General features: G+C 33.9%; 2 protein-coding genes across 10 annotated transcripts; one reads left to right on the top strand and one right to left on the bottom strand.

The window, feature by feature from the left end:
- The first annotated feature begins 4,109 nt into the window (after positions 1 to 4,109).
- On the top strand, positions 4,110 to 6,404 carry LOC147401865 (22.0 kDa class IV heat shock protein-like). Its single transcript, XM_086443329.1, has 2 exons — positions 4,110 to 4,468; positions 5,898 to 6,404. Exons 1-2 carry the CDS (start codon positions 4,207 to 4,209, stop codon positions 6,236 to 6,238), a joined length of 603 nt encoding a protein of 200 aa, XP_086299455.1. The 5' UTR covers positions 4,110 to 4,206; the 3' UTR covers positions 6,239 to 6,404.
- Positions 6,405 to 6,475: 71 nt separating this feature from the next.
- LOC147401864 (uncharacterized) lies at positions 6,476 to 14,824 on the bottom strand. 9 transcript variants are annotated; one of them, XR_015178731.1, is made up of 4 exons: positions 12,826 to 14,824; positions 11,790 to 12,724; positions 8,947 to 9,368; positions 6,476 to 8,858 (listed from the first exon to the last, which is right to left on the bottom strand). XR_015178731.1 is itself a non-coding variant. In XM_086443328.1 (2 exons), exon 1 carries the CDS (start codon positions 14,807 to 14,809, stop codon positions 12,833 to 12,835), a length of 1,977 nt encoding a protein of 658 aa, XP_086299454.1. In that variant the 5' UTR covers positions 14,810 to 14,824; the 3' UTR covers positions 6,477 to 7,716; positions 12,826 to 12,832. The 9 variants fall into 9 exon arrangements, 1 of the variants encoding a protein (XP_086299454.1); XR_015178732.1 differs by having other exon boundaries at positions 6,477 to 7,716; positions 8,639 to 8,858; positions 11,790 to 14,824; XR_015178730.1 differs by having other exon boundaries at positions 6,476 to 8,872; positions 11,790 to 14,824.
- Positions 14,825 to 16,983: the final 2,159 nt, after the last annotated feature.

Genomic DNA, 16,983 nt, shown 5'->3' with positions numbered 1-16,983 from the left:
ATCCTCCTCCTAGATGTGAGTATTTTCTAATTTTTTGGATATTTTTTAGAAGATTTCTAGGTATTTTTTGAGGATTTCTGAGTGTTTTTTGAGCAAAAATTGAAGTTTAGATGTTGGGTAGAAAGTTGGAGCTTCAAATTTAGGATTTTGGGAAGGTTGGGGGTGTTTCTGACTTCTTTTTCTTAGGATTTTTCTTGACTTATGAGATTGGGTTGTAGAAGCTCTTATTTATAGAATTTTTTGGGAGCTTTTTAGTTTGACTTGATTTCTTTTAAATAATATTAAATTGTTTAATTAGGGTTTAATTAGTATTTTGAATTATGATTTCCATTCTTATGTATAATAAAAGAATATTTTTTAAGTTTTTTGAAGAACCCCCTTAATTATATCTTTAATTCTTTGGACCCCCAGATGGAGGGGTCTTTTAATAAATGTCAGGTGGGCTCCCACTTAAATAGGCCACTACTTAATATTTGGCCCATGGGCTTAATTAATTGGTTTTAAATATTTAAAAATTTTAATTCAAGTTGTTAAGATTTCATCTTGCGATAATTAATGTTTTAATTATTAATTTTGAATTTTTAGGGTCGAAAAATTATTATTTTGCCCTCGAAGAGGACTTTTGTGTTTCGAGGTCGTTTTTCGACCTTTTGGGATGTTTTGGAATCAGTTATTCGTAAGAAATTCAATGGGAGTATTGGTTTGTGTCATTTATAGATTTTTGATGAAAAATGATCGTGGACCTTATGAAGGGCATTTTCGTAATTTTGTCAAATTTTGTAAAATTTGACAAAATGATTTATTTGATTTTAGTTTGTTATTTTATGTGTTTGAAAGGATTTTATTAAGTGTAATGTAGGCTCTATGGATGTTTTGATGTTAGGGGTATTTTGGTAATTTGGTCATTTTTTTAATGATTTTTTTAAAAGCTTCTTTTTATTTTAAGAATGATGATTTCTACATTTTGAGTCATATTTTCCTAGCGTGGCGTGGTTTCTAAAGTTTTGTTCACTTGAGATACCTCATTCGAATTTTTGAAACATATTTAATAACAAATAAAAGCATTGGAATATTCATCCATCGTTGGTAATCGTCGCAATCGGGTTGATAAGTTGATTAATCAGGCGAATGTAAAAATGGGGTGTCTACACAATCATCACCGATCGTGATGCAGTCAAGGCAGTTGTTAATAAGCTGTAAGCCGAGAAGGATGTTGTCGTATCCCACAATCTGAAAATACAGGGTAACTTAGACACCCTGAGGTCCGAGCTTCAGAGATCGGATAAGCAACTAGAGCAGGTGAAGAAGGACCTTACCTTAGCTCAAAGGAATTTACCCTTGTAATGGGGCAATTGGAGGCCAAAGAGGCAGAGAAGGATAGGGAGTTACAGGATCAACTTAACCTTTACCAAGCCCAGCTCGATGACTCGGAATCAGCTTAGGAGAAAGTCTACAACAAGCTGAAGGCCAAGTTGAAAAAAAACTAAGATGGCCCTAAAAAAAAAGATTGTTCCTATCCTAGCTAACCCTGTTGAAGACCTGAAAGTTGTTGGAGACGATTTTATCCCTCCCTCCAACCAAGCCAATATTGATTACCCCATCCCCATTGTTTAAGGGTTTTTTTATGTAGTTTTTTTTTTTTTTTTTGTAATCAAATTTCTTTTTTAATGAAAGATAATTTTGTTTTTACTTCATTTTTATATTAATCATTTATTTAATCCGAGTTGTAGTAGTTGTTTGGCTTTCATAATGAGCCAAGGCTTTCCAACCCCAACACAGTCGGGCTTGGCTCCTGTAATGAACCAAAGTTTTTCCAAACGATTGGACTTGACTCTCATAATGAGTCAAGACTTTCCCTAATTCAAACAAACCATATTTCTTATAAGTGGAAAATTTATTGACAATACTTCTTAAGGCTAAAGGCATTCCAGGGTGTCGTGATTACATCTCCTATTCTAATTTTTAGATAGTAAACTATCGAAGACGGGCCCTAATGACAATGGTGCACAACCAATTACAAGTACGCACAATTACTACCGAAATGCTTAGAAAAATGATTTAAACAAAGGTCCCTGAATAATGAACTCCGGGAAAATAGAGTAACGAAGAAATTAGAACAGCATATCAAAGAGAGATACAATAGATTAAGGCTTTCTAAAGAGAGTCCAACAAATCTCAATCCCAGCTATTTTGATCACAAGAAGATAAAGAGAAAGAGAACTTACTCTGGTATGGTGAAGAGATCTTCATCTAGTTTGGTTGAGAAGCACAAGTGAGAAACGTGGAGGAGAATCCAGCATTCAGGTTTTAGTTTTGTATTTTTGAAAATAGAAAAGATTTTTCTTAACTTTAAAAAATGTCTTGATTGTTTTTACTTTTTGGAAAGTATATCTTTTTGAAGCTATCCAAATTAACTTTTTTTTTTAAAAAAAACTTTTCAAAGTAGAAAAACTACTTTTTAAAGTGTATACAAACAAACTTTTTAGATTAATGGTGGAGTGACCTCAGTGGGGGGGGGGGGACACACGGGAGACATCTTGATGTCGTGGCGTAGACATGTCCATAAATGACGACTGAATTTTTTATTGTCAATGTCATTTCATCAAAACATATATAATTATAACTTTACAATCTCACAACTTTTATAATCATGTTAGATTTTTATTTGTTACTTTTTAGTTTTTTTTTTCTTTATAGAATCACCCTAATTAATATTTTAAATTAGAAAAAAAATATTATAATATATTAAATGATAAAATATTATATAAAATTAAATTATTTATTCAAAATTATAAAAAAAAAAAAAAATTAAGTCATACATAAATTCAAATCGATCTAAATAGTCTTACTAAGTTAGCAAGGATTCCACATTTACTAAAGGTCCTTGGGTTCACATCCGGGGGGGGGGGAAGGCAATTAGGAGTAGAAAAAGATGTTGTAAAGGCAACTAAGAGTTAAAAAGATATATGTAAGGGTAATAGTGGTGGAGTTTTTTATTTGCCTTTGTTAACTGTCGCAATAACTAAATAAATCCTTCGATTTTGAAAATTCTTTTGTAGGTAAGGCCCCCACTGTAAATCTGCCCATGCTCACGACGTGGGATAAAAACATGATCCGATGCTTCAAGATTATAGAGGAAAAAATTGTATGAACTTTAAAAGAAATTCAATTTTTATTTTTATTTCCATTGTTGATTGTAAATTTAAATTCACGAGTTCTGTGAAAGTTCGATAGCCATCTATTTTCAAAGAATAATGATGAATGCACATGGTTTTGGGTATGAAGCTGAGATGGCAAGGGCACAAAATCGCTGATCTTTTTCATGTGTATCCCGAACAAAAAGATATATGGTTCTGTGCCCTTCCCATGTCAACCATGTACCCAAAATTACGTGCATTCATCATGACTCTTAGATACACATGAAAAAGATGTGTGGTTTTGTGCCCTTGTCATGTTAGCCACATATCAAAATCGTGTGCATTCATCATTATTCTTTTCAAAACCTTGACTGAAATTGTATCGTCCGAGTCATCTCGATTTCAGACATGAACGAGACGTATTGACAAATCAATTTTTCGAACGAGATTTAATACCTTACATTCATTTTTTAAATTTTTGAACAAGACAACTCGGTTTTTGGCACGGACGAGACAATACGCGAAACCAAGTTTTATAACCATTGGGGTGGGGAGGGGAGGGGAGGGGAGGGGGAGGGGTGTGTTTTCCATGAAATCTAGAGGACTGTGTTGGATTTACAACGTGGCAGTTGAATTTTGCAAAACGACCCTCAGTAAGACTTAATCTTACCAAGGAAAGTGTTATTAAATCCTAATTGTCGCAACAAGCCCTTGTTATAAATTCAAGCACAACCAAACCCGGTTGACAGTGGAGTTGAGGAGCCAAAGTGATTGACACGTCCTGTACATGGAGAGGTGGTCCACAAGTCGAAAGATCTGATTAATCTGTATCGTTGTTTGATGTTTCACTCAAACACCAAAAAATTCCCTCCTTGAAATCTCTCGAACAATCTCACATTCCACGTCATCAAACTCGAACCTTCTGGTTTTTATCAATCTCTTCGAGAGAACTTTCAAGAACAACACCTGTTAAGCTACGCCACTCCTGCTATAAAGCGCCTTCACCACTCTCGCCAAAACATCATCTTCAGCTCAAACGTTCAGAACTGCTACTCAAAAAACTAACAAAATGAAGTTTGCCGTTATCTGCGCCGTTACTAATTTCTTGTTGCTTCTTGCCGTTAGTCCGACGTTAGAAGGGTCTCTGTTACCGTTTGGCGACCGTCAAGGAAGTCTGCTTCAGGATATTTTGTCTGATAGATTACCCGATCCGTTCCGGATTCTGGAACAAATCCCTCTTAGTCTTGAAAAGGATGACGTGGCATTTTCTCCTGCTCGTGTGGACTGGAAAGAGACACCCGAGGCGCATTATATCATGATAGATGTTCCTGGTAAGATTTTCCTATATATTTCGTCCAAAATAATTTAAACAGATAATTTTTTTAATATTTACAAAAACGGTATTTCTAAAACAGTTAATGAAATTATCGAAGCAGAAATGTTTTCATTGAGAATTTCTATTGGCATCCCAACTTTTATTTACTACACACCAACCAAAATTTAGAAAGTAGAAATTAACATGGTGAGAATATCTTTGCTCTTTCTTTAGAAAAGAGTCGTCAGTCCTGATATTTTCTTCTCTTTTGAGATAGAGAGAACGAAGAATGAAGAGCACGAGATCAACATTAAGAGGTGATCGTAGTTGATGTCAAACCTGTTTGTTTTGATGGGTTATTGTTCGTTAGTGTTAATTTGCAAGTATAATGAAGAAAATTTTGATTTGAAAATGTTAATTTCTATTTTACATGGGTGGGTTAATTTTTAATTGAAATTCGATAAATAATATAAATAATTGGGGTGTCATAAGTAAAAATTGGGGTGCCTAAAGAATTTACCATTATTCTCAAAATGGGGTAAACACGACTGTTTTCATAAATATTAATACAAATTTGGACAAATTTTTTTCTTTTTTCGAAATTATTGGAAAACATATAAAGAGAGCTTCTATTAACAAACCAAAATTTACTTTTTAACACCAATATGCATGTGTCTAAACAATCGTTTAATTTAGAGAGATTCTATTTTCACACCAATTTTTGCTAATGCCACCTCAATTCATATGTAAATGGGATTGTATGTCCAAATTCCGGTTTTGGTGCACTGTTCATCTTTTTATAAGCAATGAATTCACTGTATATCTAGAAAGTCATAGATATTAAGTGATTATAATCTCACCAATTCGGAGGTTATAAAAATGATGAATTCATGTTGTGGGAATTAAAATGAAGAGTATTTCGAAATGGAGGTTCACCCTATATATATATATATATATATAGGGTAGCGTTCAATGGCCAACGGTTTGGCAAACACATTTTTCAAAACATGGGTTAGAGGTCTTGGAATGGGCTGATTTTTGGTGAGGATCTCTACGGTGAGGAGATCATCATCACCAAAAATCAGCCCATTCCAAAACTTCTAACCCCATCAAAAATGATTTACAAAAAATGGACGGTTCACGATTTTTCAACTTGTAAACTGGGGCTAGAAGTTTTGGAATGGGCTGATTTTTGGTGAGGATGATCTCCTCACCGTAGAGATCATCCTCACCAAAAATCAGCCCATTCCAAGACCTCTAACCCATGTTTTGAAAAAGTGTTTGCCAAACTGTTGGCCATTGAACGGGACCCATATATATATATATGTGTCACCACACAAACTTGGGGTGGAGTTAGCAAAAGTTGGTGTGGCAATAGTATATCTCTTTTAGTGAAGTTCCCCCAAAGGTAATTTAGTTGTAACAAACTAATGTAAAATTTACAGGATTGAAGAAGGAAGAAGTAAACATAGAGGTGGACGATCGAGTACTAAGAGTGAGTGGAGAGAGGAAGAAGGAAGAAGAGAAGAAGGGAGACCATTGGCACAGAGTAGAGCGAATTTACGGCAAATTTTGGCGTCAGTTTCGTCTTCCAGACAATGTAGACTTGGACTCTGTACAGGCCAAGATGGAGAATGGAGTCCTCACAATCTCCTTGACCAAGTTGTCTCCTGATAAGATCAAGGGTCCTAAGGTGGTTAGTATTGCAGGAGGAGATGAAAAACCTGAGAAACTGACTGATCAGGGGAAGAGCACTATCAACAAGGATCAGAAACAAGAACTTTAAGTTAATTTAAGTTAATTTGGTTGTTTTTGTTTACTTTTTAACTCTCTCTCTCTATCTCTCTCGCCTTAGTAAGGGTGTGTGCTTGGTTAATTATAGAGAGTTTTGCTGCTTGTATGAGCTTATTAAAAGTTACTTATTTAATATAATAATAAAAATGTTTGGTAAATGAGTTTAATCTTGTTTGATTACTTAAATGAGTTTAATTTAATTCATAATTAACTTAAGGGGCAAAACACAAGGTTAAGTTTAGTGAAAGTTTATGAACGAATTAGTAGACAATTTATCAATTGGAAGTGCATATTTTACTAGGGTCTAGTTACATCATTTTATACTTTAGATTTTCTACTTAAAAAGATTTTTGATGGATTAAAAAAGAATGGATTTTAATATATTATCAAAATGATTCAACTGCTTCGATAAATTATTTTACATCCAATTAAGTTATGTGGTTGGAAGATATTTTCATAATTTTATTAGTATTATATAAAATTCTAGTTTTACACCTGCATTGTTTTAATTTGGGGGGAAATAGCACAATCTTGAATGAAAATAACATTTATAATTAAAATAAAATTAGTTAGTGTTCATGGTTGATAATTAAAAAATTGCAGTTAAGATGAAAGTTAAATCCTTGGTGAGAGCCAAAATTTGCTCATGAGATGAATAAGCGATATAAAATTCTATACAGCTTTTGGTTGTTGGGATTTTCTAGCACAAGATCATTGCATTTGGGGATATGTAGTAATTCGGCTCTTAAATCTTTGAGTGTTGTTATCTTGGAAATGTTCGACTTCTATGTTCTTCAAATTGAATGAGAAGTTTTGACATCTTTACACTATCCAATTGCACATGAGTTGGAAGAGGATAATTTGGTACTAATTAGAGAAACCATCAATGAACTTGAGCAAATATGGTTGAATCATGTATCGCACATTGTTCTTTGCAACTCTGGTGCCATTGTAGGGGTTGAATTTCAAATTTTCATATTTTCCAGGGCATTTCTTCTGCAATGATTGTTGTTATGAAAGGAAAATCCCTCAGAGAGCGAACCACAAGCAGAGCCAGGTGTTTTGTTGATTTTTCTTTGCCAATAGATAGGGTATCACCAAATTGCTCGCGGTACTTCTCAATAGTAAATCCAACTAATCCCAACTGATGAATCCGATTGAAGATGCTTGGTCGCCAATCAGCTCGACTTGCCTAGCGGACGTCTCCAGTTTAGACTTTGCTTCATTCATTTGATCTTTGTCCTAGGTAGCGATTATTTGCGAGTCTTTGGTGTTAATTCCCTTAAGCTATCAAGCAAAATTCATACATCAAGTTATTTCTTGACAGCCAAACTTTGGAGTTTTGACTAAAGCACGTAATTCTCTTAATAAGGGCTGGACCCTGGTGGGTGGTGATCATCTAGTTGCACATCTGTTACGCAATGTGTTCTCCAAGCTCATCATTCCGATCATCTACTTGGGACACCATACCTATCATTTTGACATCAAATTAGACTACTTGATTCTTATATGAGTAAATTAGAATACATGACGTTTAGTGCACGCATAAATAAAAAATATATCATCATACTTGAAGAACAGGATATGAAATAAATACACTAAGTTAACAAAATAACATATGGGAGATGTTAAATGGAATCACTGAATCCTTTTTCAAACTTGTCTCAAAAAGATGTTCATTAAAATGACTTGTTGGACTTGTTCTAAAACTTTTCCTTTTTCCTATTAATATTTTCTGCTAGTTCTAAAATTTGTTAGACTTGTTCAAAAACTATGGACCAAGAGAATATAGATGTGTTTGAGGAACAAATAATGATCAAGACAATATGTCACACTCCAAAAGACCAAAACTACTGTGAAGGAAAATAGATAGTCTGTCGAAATTAAAAGGAATTTCAGTCATTTTTCCTTTTAAATGGCTTTGGATGGGTACTGTGTTCAATACTGTTGATCGCAACTATATATTTTCAAATTTCTTAGCGGTCACTGCAATGTCTGTTTGAGATGATCGTCTAAACTAATAAAGAAAAAATCTGTTTTCAGAATTTCTACTTAGTTTCAGTCCATTTTTTTTCCTTCCAGGCAACAAGTATTGAGCCGCATCAAATGTTAAGGCTGCATATCAAGATTGATTACTTACATTCCAAAGGTCATCTCACTAACACTAGTTGTGAAACTATAACTTCAGAATTATTCAAAAAATTACCGCCTCTTCTAACTATTGCTTATCAGTGCTCTAAAATCATACCACTAATGTTAATCCTTTGACATTAAGGAAGGCGGTTCCCCAAGAAAAACAATATGATCCACAAAGAAATTAAACGAAATTCAAATAAGAAGGGAGTGATGAATCATGATGAGTCAATAACTGGGTCTTAATAGAAAATTAAACCATAAAAACTAGACTGCTGCAGGTGGTGATTGGCTTTGCTGCACTACATAGAGTCATGTGTTTTGACATGTTTCCCAGTGAACACAAACTTTGTCTCATCTCTAACATTGGGGAATGCTGCAACTGCTGATGCTGAACGGGAGACTACACAATCATCAACTGGTTGAAAATGATGTGATGCATGTTGCGTATAAATGGACTCAACGCAGTCTCCATAAGCCTTGCAACCCAAAACTAAAGAAGAATTAAAGTTTTGCAACCTTTAGACAAAGTTCAGGATAGATCTATAATAGAAAGCCAGGTAATACCTGATACAAATTTCTCAGACTTCTCTGTTTGTAAGAACAAAAGTTCTGGGACTACATTCTTCGACTTAGGATATCCCCTGGGAGATGTGACAAGCCTGGTACTTTTGTTCTGTGGAACATTCACATTTGGATTCTTGGGGTGTTGAGATATGGTTCAAAATTGGATGAGGTGATTCCATCCCCCATTTCATTCCCAAAAATATTTTGACGAATTCTAGTATTGTTTAGGTCAAACACTGACCAGATAGGGTAACACGTTAGCCACTCCACCAAATCATTTGAATGGACATAATCCAATGCCACTGCCAAAGAGAGGATGTGTGAGTCTAGGACAGATCGTTGGCATTCCCTTTCAAACACTGCTCCCTTCTCTGTCGGAATTTAGGACAAAACTGTTAAGCAATACCCATTACTTAGGATTACTAAGGCCCCGTTTGATTCAGCTGCCTGAATCTGCTGTCAGCTTTTGCTGTCAGAATCTGCTGTCAGAATCTGAGGTCAGAAGCTGAAACACTGAAAAGCTTGTTTGATATAGCTTTGTAAAAGTGTTGTGCAGTTTACCAGAATCTAGTAATTACTGTTTGATACAACTTCTAGAATCTGTTGTATTAGGGTAAAATGACCAGAATACCCTTAAGGTTGATAATGCACTCAGAATGCATAAAAAATTATCAAAATACCCTTATAAATATATAATTACACTAAATATATATAAATATAATAAATTTATATTAAAAAATTATAAAAATAATTATTTTAATTTTAAAAAATTTATAATTCTATAAAAAAATTTATAATTTTATAGAAATTTCGATAGCATCTCCTCTTAAAAATGGACATATGAAATTTTTCTGATAAACAAAATACCTGCATCATACGTAGGGAAAAGTAATGAAAGAATCTAAAAGAAGCAAATTTATCTTATAAATCTACTAACTCTCATCTTGAAAGGTACACAACCATTTGTTGCATTGATACATGTATGGGTGTGTCAGAGTTTGACACAAGTATGTAATGTAATTTGAGAAACCCCGAAAAAGTGGATTCATGGTTCGACACATTTTAAATAATTTCGAAACTTTTTATATACAATAATGTGAGATAATAATGGATTTTTCATGCAATATCTTACAAATACAATCTCCATCATATTCCTATAACAATTACTATTACTTCAAGCTCATGTATCCCATCAAGCTTATCGTTGAGAACAACAAGAATGAGCAAACTAATCAAAATAGTAGAGCAATAAATTTTAAAATCAAGGGAATTTACAAATAGCCCAAACAGAAGATTAAATAAAGAATCTTTTTCGAAATTATTTAGGCTCGTAGAAATAAGTTCAGTATCGACACTGAAAGATTTTTTGAAATCATTTGGGCACATACATTGAAGAACAATAACAACACTAGTGAGAGAGTGCTTTGTATGGAGGTAGTAAGAGAAAGATCTCAAGATACATCACAAGATTGAATAATGGAGAAATAGGATTCATGTTTCCAACCTCAATATTTGGGATAAAAATATATAAAATAAAATAAAATTCTAGAAAACAAAATATGTATAGGAACGGATCAAGGGACATATGAAAAAACATATGTAAAAACAATGTAACATTAATAAATTTTCAAAATATGGGTTAGAAGTTTCAGATTGAGTAGATTTTTTGTGAGGATGATCTCTATGATGGGAAGATCATCCAGAAAAAAAAAAAAAAAAATCAGTCCAATCTAAAACTTCTAACCCCATTAAAAGTGATTTAGAATGTGGACCGTCAATTTTTTACCAATTTTTGCCAATAATTGGTAAATCACTTTTGATGGATTTAGAAATTTCAGATTGAGATGATTTTTTGTGAGGATGATCTTCTCATCATAGTGACCATCCTCGCAAAAAATCAACTCAATCCAAAACCTCTAACTCATATTTTGAAAAACCATTGTTTTTTACATATGTCCCATGAACCACCCCTATATATACAGAATTCTATACAACTCCCATATAATTTATTGAATCCTAACTCAATATGTGGGATAAAAAATAATAATAAAAACATAAATTATATAAAAGAAGAAAATATTCTATAAAATTCAATATAATTTACCACATTAAGATTAAAAAAATCAAATATTTATTTTAAGATGAGAGGACAAACCCCAAAAACCCTCTCATCAAAGAAACCAGGTGAAATCTGAAGAGACTTAGGACCCTTTCCATCATTAAAAGCCCAAGTCCTGCAAACAGTCATCCCCATTTGAGCTCCTCTACTGAGCATGTTAGAAACCCTTGCTCTCAGTTTGTCTCACACACTCTCCTCCATCAACCAATACGAGTTCCACCCATTAATGTAAACCATTGATTCCTCTCCACCATCACCTTTGATGACAAAATGGGCGGAGTTCGTACTGATGAAACTCATCTTTGGTTGCCATAGAATCGAAAAACTGAATTTGTGGCCGAAAATCAAGTAGAGAAAACTTGCTACAGAGATGAAACCCAAAACAGGATAACCCCTTTTCTCTTTCCAGTGTGGATCCATCACTTGGAGAGTTGGAGTTGGTACAAGAGCTGCTGTGTGCGGTTCTGTCGTAGAGAAGGGAAGAAGAGAAGTAGAGAAGAAGAATCCGGGGTATTTCTGTCGTTTCAGCTGAACCGTTTTTCGGTGTTGGATTCTCCCGCAAACGCAAATTGAAAAAGCGTCTTTTACCAGCTTTTAATATCTGCGTTTAGAAATGCAAAATTTGAACGCAAATTTTCTTTCCAAACGGTAATTTGAGACGCTAACGCAGATTCACACCCCAAACGCAGTGAAATCTGCGTTTTGAAGCGGTAACAAACACCACCTAAGTAAATGATTTGAGTTTATTCATAGAGAAATGCTACAATTATATAATTTTTGCTTATAAGTTAGTTATTCGAGAAAAAATATTTAGATATGGGAACAGATTATAGACATAGTCACCAAGTCAGGATTCGGAGTCGGCAAGGGAAAAAGTCGAAAAAAACGAAAAAATCAGTAGCATATCGAGAGAAAATTGGGAAAAAATAGAAATAGTGTTAAGACAATGTATTTTTTTCTACCACGTGGTGTTCTCATTTATATCATCAAATCTATTTTTAACTATTAGAATAAATGGTCTTTAAAAAAACCATTTTAAAATAGCTTGCTCAGGAAAAAAATTTCACATTTTTGTTTGTTTAAATCGCAACTTTTTCAAAAAGTCGTGATTTAATCACCAGTCTTTAAAATCGCGCGATTTAAACACAATTTTTTGAAAAAGTCGGTGACTTTGGTGACTATGATTATAGATTCCAGGGTGCCAATACTTATGTAATGTGGAAGAATGAATTATGTAATTAGGGATAAGTAGGTTGAACTGTCTGAGGTAGTTGGATTTAAATGGGCATGGCAAGAATTATGAAATGGCACTTCCTTCCCTTTAAAAAGTTCATGAAATAGAGTTTCACTTGTGACTCAGGAGCTGAGCACATAAATGATAAATCTATGGCTGAAAAAGCATAATTTTCTAGACTCCACTTGACATCCTAATTAGGCCTAAAATTGCATATACAATCAGGAAATTCTCAAGTCCATGTTCAAACCCATAGTGATCCTCCTGCTCCCAAATCACTCTGATGCTTTGGGAGGTAATCCTTCTCCAAGCATTCCGCCCAAAATATTGGAACCGGCTCTCCTTGAAGAACAACGCTCTACCTTCTTATTGCATACTTTTGTTTCCTTAAACAAATTTTGGCCCAAGTACGAGGAAATTTAAATCTATGAAAAAATGGAAAACCAGTGTTTTAGATGTGAATACTGCGAAAAATTACTAACTATAATAATCGTACAGACTATTTATAAAGCATTAAGCATTTTACCTTTGCCTTATCCCTCAAAGAAGAACTTGTGAAGCATCTCCAAATGTTCATGATTTGACCCATCATTCACGAGCAAATTCACCACCATAGATGTGGTCTCTGCATTCGGTGAGAAACCCCTCTCAACCATTTCATTGAGAAGTTGCATTGCCCTAAGGATAGCATTATTTTGAAGGAATCCTTGAACCATGGTATTGAATGTGACATCATTTGGAGCAGAACCCTTATCTTCCATTTCCATAAACAGATCTTCAGCTTCGTTTAACATTCCTTCCTTAAGAAAGCCGTTGATCATTATGGTATATGTTTTGGTGTCAGGTTGCAAATCCTTGGCAGAAAGATTGTTAAATAATTCTTTTGCCATCTCTAAATTCCCTATTTTGCACATACCATCAATGATGATGCTATAAATAATAATATCAGCTTTCAATCCATGGCTTTCCATCTCATGAAACAATTTCATTGCCTCAACTAAATAATTGTTTTTGCATAAGCCATCCAACAATATAATGTACGTGACAAGATCTCGAATTTTGCCACGAGATTGCATCTCATTAAAAAGCTCTTGTGCATCCACAACTCTCCCAACCTTGCATAATCCACCTATAAGATTGTTATAGGTAATAGTGTTGGGAATCAATCTCTTGCGATACATATCTTCACAAAGTTGCTTGGCCTCGTCCAATTTCCTAGCCTGACAATACCCATTGATCAAAATGTTATAGCTATAAACATTAGGTTCATGACCGCTACTCACCATTGAATCAAAAACTTTCTTCGCCTCTTTCATCTGGCCTTGCAAACAATATCCATCCATCAATGTACAATAAGTGACTATGTCAGGCTTTTCGCCTCTTTGAATCATCAATTCAAACAGTTGACGTGCTTCTCCAGCCATCCCTTCTTTGCAACAAGCATCCAGTAATATATTGAATGTTAATCTATCAGGAGAGATGTTATGATCTACCATTTCATTGAATAACCTTATTGCTTCTTCCCATTGACTCAAAACACATAGTCCATGAATCAAAGAGTTATACGTGGAAACATTGGGCTCAACACCTCCTTGAGACATTACTTCTAACACACCATATGCTTCTATAGTCCTCCCATCTTTACAAAGACCATCTACCAAAATGTTGAACGTTACTACATCAGGTAAGATTCCACGATTCACCATGTCCTTGAAAAAGATCGTAACTTCTTTCCACATGCCAAAATTACATAGACCATGAATTAAAGAGCTATAAGTGACAACATTTGGCACAATGTTTCTACTAATCATTTCTTCAAATAGGTTCAATGCCTCATTTACACGATTCTCCTTACAAAGCCTGTCAACAATGGTATTGTATGTCATTGTATTAGGCTTCCATCTTCTTTTCTCCATCTCTCTCATCAACCTAAGAGCCTCATTAACATTCCCAATCTTACAAAGCCCATCAACTATAGTACCATAAGTAACTTCATTGTATGGGTATCCATTCTCCATTATTTTTTCAAACAATTCCATGGCCTCCACTACTTTATCTTCTTTACAGAGCCCCTTAAGCAGAGTGGTTGAAGTTATGGGGTCTGGTTCGAACCCATGTTTCAAAATGTTTCCTAAAACAGCAAAACTGATATCTACTCGACCCAAATTACAGTAACAATTGATCAAGATGTTATACGTGGCGATATCAGGTTGAATTCTTGTTGAATCCATTGTTCTTCTAAAGAGAGAAAGAACGGTAGAATATTGTTTCATCTTGGAGATGACTCCAAAGAGTTGATTAAATGGGAAAATGGAGGGAATGGGTCGCATTTGAACCAAACGATTGAACAAACCCAATGCTTCATCCAACCCAAGAGTTCCAGATTTACATCTATCTCTTACGAAATTCCACATTGATTGGTTTTGTTTTGTAGTTGTGGAACGAAAGAGTAGAAAAGAAGAGATGAGAGGGAGGCTAGTAGCCCTTCTGTTGCCCAAAGACAGCAGCATTTTACTTTAGTCCAATTTGATTTGTTTAGAATGTACAAGTGTAATTATAAAAGCACCTTACGAATTAATAAGGGCAACCCACGTGATCTCCAAATTATTGACTTATATGAGTTAAGAGTTTCTGAATGAACTGATTTTTTGTGAGGATGATCTCTACGATGAGGATCCAAAATTTCTAATTCCTTAAAAAAAATTCAAGAATCATAAATTGTCAATTTTTTTATAAACTAATTTTGATGGTGTTAGAAGTTTTGAAATGAGTTGATTTATTTGGTGAGGATGATCTCTTAATCATAAAGATCATCCTAAAAAAAAATTAACTCATTCCGAAACTTTTAAGTCATATAAGATAAAACAATTTGACTATGGTTGGGTTGCCCTTATTAATTCATAGGGTGCTTTTATAATTACCAAATGTATAATTGTATATAAAATTCACATATGTCAAGTAAAGTACTAATCAATCGGCTAGTAATGAAGTTGCACCTTAAGCTCCACGCAAAACCTAAATAAATCACAAATCCAATCATCTCATTGTAGATATGTCAAATCCTTTTTTATAGATTTACAAGTATTTATTAATGGGTCAACAAGATCTCTTGACACCTAAGAATGACTTATGAAAAACACACATGATCCTAACCCTTTAAATGCAAAATTGAATGGTTGATATTTATCCTCGAGATAATTATCTCTAAGATTTCTATTATCAAGATACTCATAAATCTAAATCATTGGATTTTGTGTTTAAAGGGTTGGGATCATGTCCTTTTTTCATGAGTCATTCTTAAGAGTCAACGGATCCCAACCCTTTATTAATATATTAATGGATAGTCATTTTCCTTTCTAAGTAAGTAAAAAAAAAATCTTCACCTACTTGTGCCATCAAAAAACATGATTTGAAGCCATAGGATTGTAGAAGAATTTTTTTTTAAGAACTTAAAAAAAAAAATTAATATTATTTAATATTGTTGAAATTTAATTTTAAATTTGGGAGTTGACGGTCGTTAATTTTCAACACATTGGATCCAAATCAATTTATTTTATTTATTTATTTTGAATTTGAGTTTTTTGATGAAATCTATAGGATTACCGTGATGGACTACCAAGCTAGTAAACCATGACTCCATGTAGGCCCTACAAACCTTATTAAGATTTTAAATCTTATTAATTTAGTCAAGCTAACCACACATATAATATTACAATTTTCATATTATAATATGGATAGTTAGATGCTTAGTACAAAATCTTATTTTTTGTTCAAATATCGATTGAGTTTATGTAAACTCAGGTGTGTAAATGTGATGGATGTTGTAGATTGACCATATCACATGCTTGCCTTGAAGGTTTGGATGCATTTAAAACTTATGGAATGATGACACTTTTTTGTAAGAGTAAGGATCCCTTGACTCCTAAGAATGAGTCATGAAAAAAACACGTGATCCCAATCCTTTAAATGCAAAACCCAATGATTGAGATTTATCTTCGGGATAAGTACCTACAAGATTTGTGTTATCAAGATACTCATAAATCTCAACCATTGGATTTTATTTTTAAAGGGCTGGGATCATGTGGTTTTTTCAAGAGTCATTCTTAGGAGTCAACGGATCCCAACCCTTTTTTTACCCTTGCATTTTGGTGTTAACTTGTGACACAAGGGTGTTTTCAATTGATGGCTCGTTCCAATGTTTTTGGTGAATAAACACACCTTTACACTTTGGTGAATATTTGAGACACCCCCACATTTGATTTTAGATCGACATGTTCTCTTTGACTTCTTCTTTTCTAGACTAACAAAAGATGACACTTTTCTTCCTAGAAAAAATTAATTTTAATCACTTTAACCTCATCTTCAAACCATCGTTATGAACATTGCCTTAATCCCCTATATGAAGCCCTCGATTTTTCTATTAAAAATTTCAACATCTTTTACTTCTTAAATTCAAAGATTAAAGTAGATTAAACTTAAGGTTGAAAACTACGGTAAAACTTTTTACCAAGAGGTTGAAGATAACTGATTTTGGGAAGATATGAAATTTGAAAAGTTTTTTTTATTTCAGGTTGAAAATATAAGTGAGGCCATTCACATTTGTCTATTGGATAAGATTGCGATTAAGGGGCTTTGGTGGATAAAAATTGGCTCTTATAGAATCGATAGAATTGAAGGCATGTGA

The sequence above is a fragment of the Akebia trifoliata genome, chromosome 5 (assembly GCF_017979445.1).
Source record: "Akebia trifoliata isolate Shusen 1 chromosome 5, ASM1797944v1, whole genome shotgun sequence".
Classification (NCBI taxonomy): Eukaryota; Viridiplantae; Streptophyta; class Magnoliopsida; order Ranunculales; family Lardizabalaceae; genus Akebia; species Akebia trifoliata.
The sequence above is the reverse complement of the archived record's forward strand: the minus strand, read 5'-3'. Positions and strand labels throughout refer to the sequence as shown.

Excerpts from the sequence above, each read along its gene's own strand:
- LOC147401865 (XM_086443329.1), top strand. The coding sequence starts at position 4,207 with ATGAAGTTTGCCGTTATCTGCGCCGTTACTAATTTCTTGTTGCTTCTT. Across the intron at positions 4,469-5,897 it reads TATCATGATAGATGTTCCTG|GATTGAAGAAGGAAGAAGTA; the intron begins GTAAGATTTTCC and ends TAAAATTTACAG.
- LOC147401864 (XM_086443328.1), bottom strand. The coding sequence starts at position 14,809 with ATGCTGCTGTCTTTGGGCAACAGAAGGGCTACTAGCCTCCCTCTCATC.